Here is a 15,457-nt window from a genome sequence, read left to right as displayed (position 1 = left end):
AATTAGACAGTCTGGAAGTTTTAGTACAGTGAAACCACTACAAGGCGGAAGTGCCTTGGTCCTCATTTTTGTTGTTGTTGTGAACATGTTTTCGTATTATTCAGATATGAAGTTAAAATGAAATATTTTGTCACATAATTGAAAAACAAAATGACATGCCACAAACTGCAATAAGTACAACATATTCTGTTTAACAACTTACTTACAAATGGCTTTTAACATTTAGAAGCCGCAAGACCTGTACCACTATTGCACGCAAATTTCTAACTCTTAAGCAGGAGTTCGTATACCTGCATAATCAGGCAAATTCGTGTTGGGTTCGTTAGTTGAGCGGTTTAAGGTGCACAAGCTATGTCTGGCCAGCATATCATGCCTAAAATCACAGGTTCGCGTCCTAGTCACTGCAGTCAATTGAGTCTGTGGTAAAGGATGGGGAGGACCCATGTAAAACAATCAGTGTAATGGTACGCATACGGAGTTTCAGTTGACTGCAGTTGAAATGATTTTGCTCCTTTTGGGGGGGGGGGATTTTTTAATTATTGTAATCAAATACAGTGTCCTTAATGTTGTATGAAATTAAAGAATATCAACGTATTTTATATATCATATACAATTTATAACATAATTTATAAGATATAAAGAACATAGAAATATCTCCCATGAAATTTCTCATTCTGCTTTCAGTGAACACATATCCAATAATCAACATTACTTTACAGACATTAACTCACACATGGAAATTTTACATATGAATAGGAAAGGAAAATTATTAAATATTCTGGAGTCTATTGAAATATAAAGACAAATTCATTAATTCTCATAATTTGAATGAAAAAGCAATTTATGAAAAAAACATTCTCTTTGACCTTTATATTACTTCCGATTTGAATAGTAAAAGACTAACATAGTATTAGTCTGTCTTTCCCTCAAGCCAAGCAACAACACGGTTCGATCACCTGAACCACACTGGTGAGTCATTCATCCAAGTCGCAATTTTGTCCATTCTCCTTTTATTTTTATTTTTTAAATATGATCTGTGTAAACTTTTTATCAGAAGAATGTACATATATTATAAGATTTTAACTTTTTAACATGTCAGTTCTATTATCACATTTTTATTCAATCTCATACATTATTTTAATTTCTTATATCATTTTCAAATATTATATGCATATATAGAAGAGATAACAGTATTGCTTATTTAGAAATCAATTATACTTTATATTTTTAACTTTTCTAATGAGTAAAAGACTTTTATAAAGTATCACAACTTATGATATCTTCTATTTTTCCATTTGTCACTTTTTAATTTTTGAAATATAACTAAAAAAGAGATTAATTATAATTGCTTTCGTTTTGCAGTTGTGGTAATTAGTCACTGAAGATGGAGAAGCATATCTGACTATAACTAACATCTTTAATAATTTTATTGTACTTATTAGTGTTCATACAACTGAAAGATATCACCTTTAATGTATTTTATATAATATCATGTCATGATCATAATACTAGCTATACCACTATAATGGTAGCTCGGCTCTTAAAGGTTAAGGAACCCGGAGGTTCATTGCCGCCCTCACATAAGCCCACTATCGGTCCCTATCCTGAGCAAGAATAATTCAGTCTCCACAATCATATCCCACCTCCCTCAAATTCATTTTAATATTATCCTCTCATCAATGTCTCGGCCTCCCCAAAGGTCTTTTTCTCTCCGGCCTCCCAACTAACACTCTATATGCATTTCTGGATTCGCCCATACGTGCTACATGCCCTACCCATCTCAAACGTCTGGATTTAATGTTCCTAATTATGTCAGGTGAAGAATAAAATGCGTGCAGTTGTGCGTTGTGTAACTTTCTCCATTCTTCTGTAACTTCATCCCTCTTTGCTCTAAATATTTCCCTAAGCACCTTATTCTCAAGCACCCTTAACCTCTGTTCCTCTCTCAAAGTGAGAGTCCAAGCTTATTTTGGGGTTTCGTAACAAGCTGTTTTTTATGGTGATGGTTTGTTAGCCAACCCCCAACCTGAAGGACCAAACCATATCTGGAGGCCATCTCCTCTATCCGCAACCTGAGGACACGCCATGCAGTGGTGATAGAGACCCACAATACAGGGATTCTGTTTAACAACACTCACATTAAATCAGCTTTCTGTTACTTACTCCATTGGTGAGTCATCTTGATGAGGTCACTTTCTGCATAAATGTTTCTGGTACTCACTTATTAAACACTCTACTGTAAGGCTGTACTGTGTACATTTGTACATCACTCACTTCCCTACACACCTGCTTCGAAACAATTTTGTGCCTCAAAATTAAGCTTTCGGATATATTCCACCGTATCCTGAAACTTCACATTTTGGAACTACATACAGGTCAGAGCAAATAAGTAAGACCAGAGGGTCGCCTACTCTGTTTGGCTCATTACGCAGGCTAATCTGTTGCATTCTGCTGCTGTTTCTGATAACATCAATGTTTAGTTTACATACAGGGCAGACGTCTTGCTTTTGTATCTTCTCCTCAGATGGTGGGGACTGCTGGGCACTTATGTCTGACATAGTTGATCAATATGCTCTTCGCCTGCAGAGTGTTAAATCCATTACCACTTGTAAGCTCTTCCTTTCGTACAGCCCTTTGGCTGTGCACAGTTAGTATGGCATTGCCTTGGTGTTCTTGTTTTGGTTTCTTAGTCGTATTTAGCACAAACTGTCTCGTATTAACACTCACTATGCACGACCTCCCTGAATATAGCCTATACTCTTGATTTACATAACTGAACCTTCCTAATTCACAGTTTTTTTATACCCCTCACATAGACTGTACTCACATTCTGTGACATGATACAAATGTTGGGTGTATTAAAATCATTCAAACAGCATAGCAATAATAAATTATGTCTCTATACTTCCATGAAACATAATGACTTGAAATATGCTTGATTTTAATTGTTGAATATATCTCTTGTGTTGTGATAATGTTAATTTTATTGTTTGTGTGCATTGAAACAACCGGAAGTGAAATATTCTAAAATTTTTATAGGAGTTCACTTGTTTTGAATCTCTGTTTTGTTTTATATGTTCGATTTCTGTTATCAGTGTTCACGATTGCTCTTTGAGATAATTTTACAAGAACACTCTGAGTAGAGAGACAGTGTTGGCGGTAATATAATTATACTGTACATTTTGGATACCTAATTGAGTTCAGGCCATTCAAATGTCTAGTGTACACTCCCACCCCCCTATAGGTTTGCAGCTCATCAAGTAGTACAGCTGTCAACAGAGTTTTCCTGTTAATTATTATAAGTTAATTCAAGTCTCATATGTCCAGCTTCCTCTAAATACAAACTCAGAAAATTAGTCTATGCCAACTAATACATCTCCTCTGGTTGCATTATTTTTATTATAAATATAACTATAAATAAAATAAATCTGTGATGCAACAACCCATGGAGGGCCAAGGCTTATGGTCAATCAGCTGGACTGCTGGCCTCATGCCCACATGCCACAGTTAAGGTGAATAGTCGTCCAACCAGTATGGGTGTGACGGCAGAATGGTGATCCCCCAGCCATTATAGCTGAATTTAACTGTATAAATATAACTAGAACCAAATAATGTATTTGAAATACGAGGCGCATCCAGAAAGTAAGTTTCCCTATTTTTAAAAAAAAAAGACACACACTTTCAGGAAAACATTTATTGGCAACAGGTACAGCAATGTTTCAGCTATTTTTCAACATAGCCACCATCAGAATTGAGACACTTGTCGTATTCTGGGATCAACTTTTATATCCCTCTGTCGTAGAACTCTGCCGCCTGTGAATAGAACCAGCGTGTGACAGACATCTTCAGCTCTTCGTCGTTGCCAAAATGCTCACCGGAGGACAGGAATTTCTTGAGGTGCAAGAAAACGTGAAAATCGCTGGGAGCAAGATCAGGACTGTAGGGTGGATGATCAAACAACTCCCAGTCAAATTCCGTCAAAACAGCTGCTGTGCGCCAAGCCGTATGTGGACGAGCATTGTCATGGAGGAGCACAACACCTGCAGTAAGCATTCCACGCCTCTTGTTTTGAATGGCACGTCGCAATTTTCGCAGTGTTTCACAGTAACGGTCAGCGTTCACTGTTTCACCTCTTGGAAGGAAGTCAATGAGCAGAATGCCCTTCCTGTCCCAGAACACTGTGCACATCACTTTCCGTACCGACAGCGTCTGTTTGAATTTCGTCCTGACCGGAGATCCACTATGCCGCCAATGCATTGACTGCTGCTTGGTTTCCGGGGTGAAGTGCAAAATCCAAGTCTCATCGCCCGTGACGATCCTGTCGAGGAACTCGTCGCCGTCATCATGATACCGTTGCAGAAATGTCAGTGCTGCTCCTAAACGTTGCATTTTGTGTTCGGGTGTCAGGTTTTTCGGCACCCACCTGGCACACGCTCCGTAATCGTGAAGCGACGGTTCTCCATGATGCACTGCAGCACCAGCTCAACACGATCATTATTGATGAGGGACGGTCGCCCACTGCGCTCTTCATCATGCACACTTTGACGACCTTCGGAAAACTGCCTATACCAGCGACGCACCATCTGCTTACTCATGATGTTCGGCCCATAGACCTGACAGAGCTGCCGATGAATTTCAATTGGCGCAATGCTTTGTGCATTAAAGAACTTTATCACCGACCAAACCTCGCAGGCGGTGGGAGAAGGAATAAGAGCTTCCATTTCGGACCACTGCTGCCACGCTACTGGCACCAGGCGGGACCTGTATGGCTGGCATATGGAAGTGTCAGGGCTTGCAAAAGTACCCTAATCCAAGAAAATGAGTAGATGCAAGAAGAACTTGGTGCTATGAACCACATAATGCCGATTACTGGGCAATTCGAAAGCATGGTCTTGAGCTGTTCGTATTGTGCAGAGCGGGTAGAAGCCAACGTGAGGATTAAATATTCTGTGTTTTATATAGTTATGATCGCGTTTTATCCCCAAGAAAGACCCAGTACTCTATTTGATAGATGACTAAGTCAACCTTGTGGCTGTTCTGGAATTCTGTCGTATGATTTCATTCCTGTTCTTTGGTATAGATTTTGTACTTCAACATGTAGGCTCTAATTTTATGTAATTAACGCCAGTTTAGCACTAAAGGAGCCTCTATTGTGACAGATAATTAATGTAATTTCTAACTAGAAACCACAGAACAGCAGGAGAGAGAGAGAGAGAGAGAGAGAGAGAGAATTTTTTTAAAAGGACCTTTATTAAACATGTTCCATTGCAGTTTGTAATACTACACGTTCTGGTTTAAATCAATATTGCATGGCGAGAGAGAGACAGAGGGGGGTAGATTTTTTTTCAACCATGTTGTGTTATTAGTTACTCTGCAACAAGGTTCACGTTACGTTACATGCGCTGTGATAAATGTCATCAAGCCAAGCCGACGTTGCTGATAGTTTGTGCAGCTCTCTACTCCTCACCAAGCAAGTTCCTTGCTGCACTAAAGTTGTCCCTGTGGTTTGCATCTTGATTGAGACTGCAGCTGTCTCATGGGGCTGCAAAACAGAACAGAAATAAACTTCTAAAGGACTGCAGTGTTTAAAGAAGTTAAAAGCAATCTCCTCTCCCACATTCGTCTTTAGACTTTGGCTCAGTGATCCAGATTCGTCAGACATAATGAGTAGTTGACTACCTGTCTGCTCTGAAGATGGAACCTTATGTAGTTCTGAAATGGAAATGTCAAGTTCCAGGACACGGTGAATACCCAAGTGCCTAATTCTGACCTCCTCTCCCATTGTAAGTGAATTAAATTTGGATTTACACTTAAATTGTAGTATTTATGTAAAGTACAGCATTCTAAATAGCTACAGCATTAATTTTCCATTCAGGAATTTTCAGATTTAAATTTTACCGAGTCCAAGCGAAACTGGTTGGTGGCTTATTTTTTGTGCTGAGTACTAAACAGTGAATTTGTAATTTGTGGTCTCTTTCTCCAGAATTGTTATCATGCAGTATGTAAAGACATTTTGTTTTCAAGTTGAGAACAGAGTAAAAGAGATTAATTTATGAACGAAAAACTTTTTTTTTTGTACATACAGTAAATAGCTTTTTTTGGTACATAAAGTAAATATATTGCGTGAGTCAACTGCTTTATTTCTTCATCACATGATAGTCACATTCAAAATTTTTGCCACCTAAAAGTCTGTTGCCTTTAGCTGAGATGGAATTCCTATTTATTTTCTCTATTGCTGCAGCATCAGTAATGAATGCACAAATTGTAACAAATTGATATTTATAACATGTTGGCAGCATTGAAGAAGTCCTTTGAGCAGATGTACGTCCCACAAGAACGTCAGCCATTCATATACACGAGTCTGGAGTTGGACCCTAGGAATGTCCATCCAGCCAAACATGAAGTGCACTTTCTACACGAAGATTCCATTATTGATAAAGTGAGAAGTGCAGTGGAGTCCAAGCTGTTGGGCTGTAACGCAGCAAGGAAGTTCTATGCACAGGTAAGGCATGGAAAGCAGTAAACTGTAGCACAAAGAGAAAATTACGTGCACGGATAAGTGACCTAGAACAGTGGATTGCAATACAAATGAATGCTATACAAAGTTCAGTTATCAGGCGCCGTTAATTGCAGTACAGTACATCAAAGCTTTCCACAGAGATAAGTAGTCAGGAATAGTTGACTGTAACATATTGAGAAAGTTCCGCACATGGCTAAGTGATCAGGAACAGTGAACTGTGGTGCAATCAAATAAATACTTGAATTCCTGATTGTAAAAACACTCTAAGTCACATTTTGGTTGAAAATAAGTGGAGCATTGTAATGACTACCTCACACATAGATACATCAGTCTGAGCAGAAAAACAACCGAAGTGACAGTTAATACTGTGAAGCAAAAGGCATCACTATTCATCTGAAGTGCAGGATTCCAGTTGTTTTTGCAATAAACAGGAAACAGTTGGCATTACTGCTCTTTATCTGGGTACAGTACTATACACGTCCAGCTGCATGTGTGTTCACTGGTGTTTATAGCCAGAAAAGAACAAAACATTCTTTGCAATGTAGAAGAAATGTTGAAAAGGCCAGAATTCATGGTGGAGAACATATTAACGACAGCGGTAAGAATGTCCCTAAAAAGTGACTAGTGAAGACTGCAAATGCCAGAAAGAGTGTTTTAACCCGACAACATGGTATTTAAAAAGTCCCTGCACTAAGCGCTAAAGTGGTATTTAAATGCTCTAGTAGAATGGAATTTACATTACTTCACTCCTTTATTTCAGTTTTCGAAATGGTTAAACATAATATAACCATATCCATATGACAGTAAAAAACGTACTCTCTGCAATACAATTGAAAAAACCACATATTCATATCTGAAATTGATTACGAACTATGGCCGGTTTTGTGCAGCCATGCAGGATATGTACACGTGTACTCAAATATAAAATCACTTCAGAACTCACCTAGAGAGCTGCGTATATGCGCATGGCAAATAGGTCTGAGGGATTAAAAAATTGGTCAATATGACAATTGAATGCCTAATATTGCTAGCAAGGATCAGCAAGACTGGTTCTTACAAGGTATATGTGCCAGTGATATAAAACGACACGGGACGAGCAATGAGAAGAAACCTAACAGAGTGAAATCTTTCAAGTATTACATCAGGTTGGAAGTACAAAAATCGAGGTATGCAAAAAAGCCTTCTTTATTATTTGAAGAGTGGAAATGGCAAAGTTCTAAGTGCCATTCAGAAAATTTCACAGGAGACAATAAAAACTTCTCAATTTCTGAACTTAATGTTTTGTGTTCAAAATAGACACATGTTTGTACAGGATACATGTTAGTATAAGACTTAAATACACTTCCTTGATAATTGGAATGTAGTATAAAATATAAAAAAATGAAACTTATAGAATATTCTGATATTCATAGTGTTTATTTTATTTTTTAGTAGGTTATTTTACGATGCTTTATCAACAGCTTAGGTTATTTAGCGTGTGAATGAGATGAAGGTAATAATGCCGGTGAAATGAGTCCGGGGTCCAGCACCGAAAGTTACCCAGCATTTGCTCATGTTGGGTTGAGGGAAAACCCCGGGAAAAAACCTCAACCAGGTAACTTGTCCCGACCGGGAATCGAACCCGGGCCACCTGGTTTCGTGGCCAGATGTGCTAACCGTTACTTCACAGGTGTGGACATTCATAGTGTTCCAAATGCCATGTTTTGTAGATAGGTATTGCAACATGTACATCACAAAGGGGTGATAATGTAAGGTCATGTAGACTAAAAAAAAAGTCTTCTTATAGTTCCAGGATTACTGTTCCAATACTCAGTTTCTGCAAAGTTCTTTATAATAAAGCATTTTTGCATAGTCTGGTGGAAACGATATCATGTTTTTCAGATCTGCTATTTTAGCAGCTGGTAACATAGGTTGTGGGAGTACATGCAGGAAAGTGTCTCTTATCTTAGTAGGACGTTTTCCTTTCCTCATAATGTTCATCACCTTCCACTTTAGGTTTCTGTGAGTTTTCTTGGTAACTATTTGGTTACATGAATCATATTTAATTTTGAGATCTCACATTTTGAGGTCGTAATGACAGAATCTGCAGCATATTTTAGGTCAGATTCAGTCTCCATGACATTGAAGATGTCGAGCAGTTTCCACAACATGATGCACATCTCTTGGAATGCATGCCTTGCAGACTCAATAAGACCAAAATCACGATCACAGGTCAAGGGCAGGTCTTTCACTGCAAGCCCAGCATTCTCCAGTCTTTCCTATTTTCTGCCTTCCTCTTTGTCTCCACATATGATCCATATATCTTAATGTTGTCTATCATCTGATATCTTCTTCTGTCCTGAACTCTTCTTCCATTCACCATCCCTTCCAGTGCATCCTTCAATAGGCAGTTTCTTCTCAACCAGTGACCCAGCCAATTCCTTTTCCTCTTTCTGATCAGTTTCAGCATCATTCTTTCTTCTTGCAGTCTTTCCAACACAGCTTCGTTTCTTACTCTGTCCATTTCACACGCTCCATCCTTCTCCATATCCACATTTCAAATGCTTCTATTCACTTCGTTGTAATGTCCATGTTTCTGTCATGATGTACCAAAAACATAATAAGGAAAGTCATTACGCGATTTTTGTTTTGATCTGCGCAATTATCAGACTAAATGGCTAATTTCCTCTTGTTCAAATACCCTCCTTCATTTATTAATTTCAATAAGCACAATGCAACTTCACGAGAGCCAATGCTCTCATCCCACATACACATAACACGATCATGAGAATCTGCAACATGTAAGCCTAAATCATAACAGTTGAGCTTCTGCTATAAAACATGTTGCTGTGGGTAAGGCTTGGAACTAGTAACACTTGCTGACGATCAGCTGACATTACTGTGGTAAACGTGCATCATAACAGTCTCAAGTACTCCCTTACATTTTGTATGGCACTGATTCAATATGAAAAACTTATTACCAAGAAACAATTGGCATTCAAACAGTCCTCTCTGTAGATTGAAAACTCAAAAAAGTTTCATATCCATTGTTCAAGAATTAAAACAGAAAATCAATATCCCGAATTAAAAAAAAAAAAACTTACAAATTAAACCAAACCCTTTAACTCTATTAAATATAGAATATAATCTAAATTTAACAGAAGAAATACTGAAATCAGAAGTAAACACTGAAATACTGAAACAGTTGTCTTTAGAGACAATTAATATTAGGTACCCTCCACAAAACTGGCTTCATTTATACACCGATGGATCCTTGATCTCCAGAGAACAAGGTGCCGGTGCAGGTGTTATGTGCTGTCTCTTCTCACTTTATAGATCTCTTGGATATGGAACAACAAGTTTTGATGGTGAAATCATTGCAATAAGTGAATGTCTCAGGAATCTTCTATGCCACATCAATAAATTTAGGAATGTAGTTATATTGTCAGACTCCAAAAAAGCTATTCTATCAATCGTCTCTAAACACACACCTTCATCTCAAACAGCAGAAATAACTAAAATGCTCTCTCAATTGATATCACTCAATAAATGAATTGTATTCCAATAGATATCATCCCATTGTGGAATCCTGGGAAACGAGAATGCGGATGCTTTAGCAAAGAAGGGCAGCACTGCTACTTACAGACCTGTTACTAAATCTACGTATTACTCTGTGAAGAGATTTATTAAATCTACATACTTAGACTCCAACAAACAAAATTTGATAACTCAATCCCAAGGGAAAAAATGGAACTCTCTGCATCAAAATCCACGATTTACCACGCAAATCGTCTGTAGCTGCATTTAGATTGGCAACAGGCCATGATTGTTTGGCCAAACACCTGCATAGAATTGGAATATATCAGTTGCCCATTGTGCAACTCAAACCAAGAAATGGATTCGGAACACCTCAAAATCTGTGCTTCAGTGGCTGGTCATGATAATATCTTTGAAAAATATTGGAGTGCAAGAGGTCAAATGACTTTATTGTCAAGCGCCTGGCATTAGAAAACAACAAACAACAACATTTTGTATGGCGTAAGTCTCGATACCTTTTCACATCACGGGACTGAGTCTGTTTTGACTGAAGAAATTTCACAAGGAAATCCATCACATGTTTTGCACATATCAGTTCTTAGCCGATGAAATGAAGCATTTGGAAACTCCTTATTGAAAACTTTATCATAGAACTTATGTAACTAACCACACTTCCTGGATACTTTTCTTTAAATGCCTGATGCATGCTCTTGATATTCAAATCCATGCTCGGCTCGACAAATGCTTTCAACCATTTCAGAAAGCCTGGTACTGTGATCCAACTGCTGTATTGAGTGTCAAATACGCTTCCTTCTGGTGTGTCTTTGTCAATTGTGAAGCCATTCGTTTCCCTAGCATTGATGCAAAGCATCGTTGTGATGTTTCTGCCACATTTACCAAACTTGCTTCTTGCCTTTAAGAGCCAAGACTTTCAAGTTACTTGAATACACTGAACTTACACCAGTTTCGTCGCAGTTGAAAATTCCGCTTGGAGGGAACGAATATTTTCCCATTAGTTCCTCTAGTTCGGCAAAAAAAGCATTCACTTGTTCCCTGTTAAAGCCTGGAGCTCTCTGCAGGCTTGTGAAAATTCGGAATACTGCTTGATAAATCCACCATAAAACTTGTTTCCCACTATCTGCTTTGTTCTGTTGAATTGGTGTGGCAATTTTTTAAGTGCTCAGCAAGATCGTAGACTGGACTAAGAAGTCCGATTATGTTCAGGATAGGAAACAATTGTCCAGTTGTTTAAGATATTTTCCAATTCATTGTCGAATGTTCTTTAAAGGTTTTATTTTAAGTCATTCTCCCCTCTTAAGGGCACAAACCCCAAACACGGTCTTCTCTGCTGCTTCTCTCCCCACCAGTACTCTACTGACAGTCATTTTCCCTTTTTAGATGCTGTCATCTTGAAAGCAAATGATGGCATTATTTTATGTGCCACAATAATTATTTTCTGTTTGGTACTGGAAACACTGGTAGTGTCCAGTATTGGACCATGTGTAATTTAGAATAAAATGCAAAAAATTAAAATCTAAATGCTTTTGTCTAGTAAAATTTACGTCTCTTTCAGCTGTCTATCCCAGCAACGAATGCTAGTTTTGTGCAGTGGTTATTTGTTAAACACATACAGTGCTCACAACACACGTGGGTTGCCATCCACAACGCACATTGCACGCTTGTTTGAACATCCATTTTCTATACAGTCATTAAGATGGAATGGGTATTATTGCTGCATGTCATGGCTAGACTCTAGAATACAAATAACCAAACTGTTCTAGCATTAGTGACCATTCCGAGTTGAGCTGGAGAAAAAACAAGCACTGATCAGTAGAGGGGGGAAAAAGGAGTGGCATGTGATTTGATTGTTAATTTTTTTTAATGTCATTACATTCCTTTCCTTACACCTTAATATAACACTGCGTAACAAATTTTAACTTTTTTTTTGTGCTGGGCATGTGATACATGTTTTCTCTATAATTTGAGGCTCCTGAATAAGAATACTTACTTACTTACTTACTTACTTACAAATGGCTTTTAAGGAACCTGAAGATTCATTGCCGCCCTCACATAAGCCTGCCAGCGGTCCCTATCCTGTGCAAGATTAATCCAGTCTCTATTATCATACCCCACCTCCCTCAAATCCATTTTAATATTATCCTCCCATCTACGTCTCGGTCTCCCTAAAGGTCTTTTTCCCTCCGGTCTCCCAATTAACACTCTATATGCATTTCTGGATTCGCCCATACGTGCTACATGCCCTGCCCATCTCAAACGTCTGGATTTTAAGTTCCTAATTATGTCAGGTGAAGAATACAATGCGCGCAGTTCTGTGTTGTGTAACTTCTCCATTCTACTGTAACTTCATCCCTCTTAGCCCCAAATATTTTCCTAAGCACCTTATTCTCAAACACCCTTAACCTATGTTCCTCTCTCAGAGTGAGAGTCCAAGTTTCACAACCATATAGAAGAACCGGTAATATAACTGTTTTATAAATTCTAACTTTCAGATTTTTGGACAGCAGACTGGATGATAACCTGAATAAGAATATGACAATAAAAACAGTTGTTGGTTACGGTTTTCGAGAAATTTTCGAATTATATCTATTCAAAGTACTGCTTTATATAATGACACTAAGGTCAAATATTCGATGTTCAGAAGATTACAGCTTTCTTTTTCTGCATTTTCTTTCATACTGGGCATCAGGTAAATCACGAGATAAAGTTCAACAATAGTCTGCAAGCATATTGGTACTCCACTGTCCTTGGTATCTTTTTTTCCATAGTTGAAATTTCTTGATGAAAGCGCTCACCATGCTCATCACTGAAATCGTCACAATTCTTGGGGGGAAAAGTCAAGATGGAAGTGAAGGAAGTGAATTTTCAAGCACATGTTCCAACCCATAATTTCATACGCCAACAGTAAATTTTGCACTAGTTCTTTATAGTTCTCACTTCTACGGTTACCGAGAAAATTTCATACAACCTCCTTGAATGCAGTCCAGACAGCTCTCTCTTTTCCTTCCAACAAAGATTCAGTGTGATTGTCCCTCATTATTTCTCTAGTTTGTGGTCCATTGAAAACTCCCTCTTTTACTTTCGAGTCACTAATAGCAGGAAATTTTTCCTGGATATGTTTAAATGCTTCATTTTATGATTCATCCCTTTAACAACATTCTTTATTAACCCTAACTTAATGTGTGAAGAGGTTAAAATTACGGTATTTTACTTTGAGGTAGAAGGGGTTGATGTGTAATATTTTTCTTCCCTGGCTCTAGTTATCGTCGTTTTATTTTATAATGTTTATCTTGAGCGCAACTGTCCCATTCGCACAGAAAGCAGTAACATTTTTGTGTAGCCTAATTGAATTCCAAGAAGCAATATTACAATCTTCAAACCCGCACATATAAACCATTCGTAATTTGAATATTATCATTAAAGCACACTTTAAAGAAATACACGTCTTGCACAGAATACTAACACCACGGAAATCTCCTGGTAAACTGAAGCTATTTTATATAGGAAGTCTGTTTCTCCCCCTCCAAATGGAACCAAAAAGGGCAATAAAACAATTTCCACTTTTAGAAGTCATTTTGACAAGGTGGTCTATTGCAAAATATAAATTACAGTAATGTCATTACAGCTCACAGTGAAAGAAATGCACATCTCAAGTAAAATCAGGTAAACACAAGCGAATTCATACTGTGAACCTGTTTCACTCCCTCCAAATAGACTCGTAAAAGGGCAATAAAATAATTTCCATTTCTTCAAGTGCTTCTAACATGTTTTCACATAATGGGTCATCACATTTGTAGAACAAAGTAGTTTCAGACGAAATACGGTGATTTTTTAAATAGACTGCATATATAATGAATTATATTGTCATCTCGAAAACCTGAACGGTTGGAACATTTTGTGTGTTATTTTTTTAATTCGGGAGGTCGAAATTAGTACGAGTTTGTTAGTTTTATGTCTGGTGCAAAATGGCTGTTGACCAGTGTAATTTGATATCAGCAAAGAAAGTATTCTTACACCAAAAACGCATGGTAAATTAACTGCAATAGTTTCGTACGGAAATGTTGTCTATTTCAGTATAATTTCATCGTAACGATGTATTGTACTGAAGTACAAAAGGATGACTAAGAGGATTTTTTTTTTTCAGTTGATCATGACTTCCTGCAACATTATGGCATGATTTTAAGCTACTTACTAGTGTCCTGGAGTTACTCCCGTCTTCTGTTTTTAGTACACGTAGGAAACTTGGTAACCCCACCATGACTTTAAGGACACAGTGTGTATTGGAAAGTTACAAGAATAATTTCGAGGAAAAAATTGTTCCGGACCTTTGGTTTAACGTACCAACGCTCTACCACTGAGCTACTCGGGAACTCTAACCGACACCGATCCAATTTTTCCCTCTATATCCACAGACCTCAAAGTGGGCTGACAACCGTCAAGCAACCAACTTCGAGTGCACACTAACTCTGTGTGACTTAAATTGTGGCTTTCTGTTAACGAACAGTGACGTATATTATGCAAATCAAGATTTCAGGTATAACTCCCTGTAAAGTTGATTTGAATAATTTCGAGGGAAAAATTGTTCGGTGACTTGATTTGCATAATACACGTCACTGTTCGTTAACAGAAAGCCACAATTTAAGTCACACGGAGTTAGTGTGCACTCGAAGTTGGTTGCTTGACGGTTGTCAGCCCACTTTGAGGTCTGTGGATATAGAGGGAAAAAATGGATCGGTGTCGGTTAGAGTTCCCGAGTAGCTCAGTGGTAGAACGTTGGTACGTTAAACCAAAGGTCCCGGGTTCGATACCCGGCTCCGGAACAATTTTTCCCTCGAAATTATTCAAATCAACTTTACAGGGAGTTATACCTGAAATCTTGATTTGCAAGTTACAAGAAGCAATTGATGTATTGTTGACAGATTTTCCTGCCTCTTAGGCTACAGTCCCACTATAATAACCAAACATCGGAAGTTATGCAAAACCGAAACACTACATGCTAATTAGGTAAAGTTATGTGAAGTGTTCCGTCTCTTCTCAGTAGCTCAGACATCTGCGAGTAATGCGGAGAAGAGTGGATTCGAGCCTGATCGGAGTGATTATTATTTCCTGAATAACTCGAAAGTGGAGTTTTACTGGGTCATGGGACCGATGTTTCAGTTTGTTTTAGAGAAAGTGAAATAATTACTGCCCAAATCCTATTAGTTATTATTAGGCTTTACATAGAAAAAAAAATCGAACCATTACTTAGAAGATAGTTTGTCTTCTTAAAAAAAGTAAAAAACAAAACAAAAAAAAGAAAGACAGTTATGAAAAATTGTTCTTTAAACATAATTTTAACGTTATTCCTATTGTAAACTAATCTGACCAGCAGAAGTTAGTTTGCGTCTATTCGTACTTGCTAAT

At 37.9% G+C, this 15,457-nt stretch overlaps 1 protein-coding gene across 11 annotated transcripts in view; it reads left to right on the top strand.

Annotated features, from left to right (window-relative positions):
• The window catches only part of LOC138715547 (conserved oligomeric Golgi complex subunit 4-like), a 104,458-nt gene that overhangs the window by 26,215 nt on the left and 62,786 nt on the right, over nt 1-15,457 (top strand). For 3 of the 11 annotated variants that reach the window (XM_069848608.1, XM_069848607.1, XM_069848606.1), the window contains exon 3: nt 6,297-6,502. The exons of the other annotated variants lie outside the window; for them this stretch is intronic. In XM_069848608.1, coding sequence (XP_069704709.1) covers nt 6,297-6,502 — 206 coding nt within the window. The remainder of the gene's footprint in view (nt 1-6,296; nt 6,503-15,457) is intronic. 11 annotated transcript variants of the gene reach the window in all.

The sequence above is a fragment of the Periplaneta americana genome, chromosome 15 (assembly GCF_040183065.1).
Source record: "Periplaneta americana isolate PAMFEO1 chromosome 15, P.americana_PAMFEO1_priV1, whole genome shotgun sequence".
NCBI lineage: Eukaryota > Metazoa > Arthropoda > Insecta > Blattodea > Blattidae > Periplaneta > Periplaneta americana.
The sequence above is the reverse complement of the archived record's forward strand: the minus strand, read 5'-3'. Positions and strand labels throughout refer to the sequence as shown.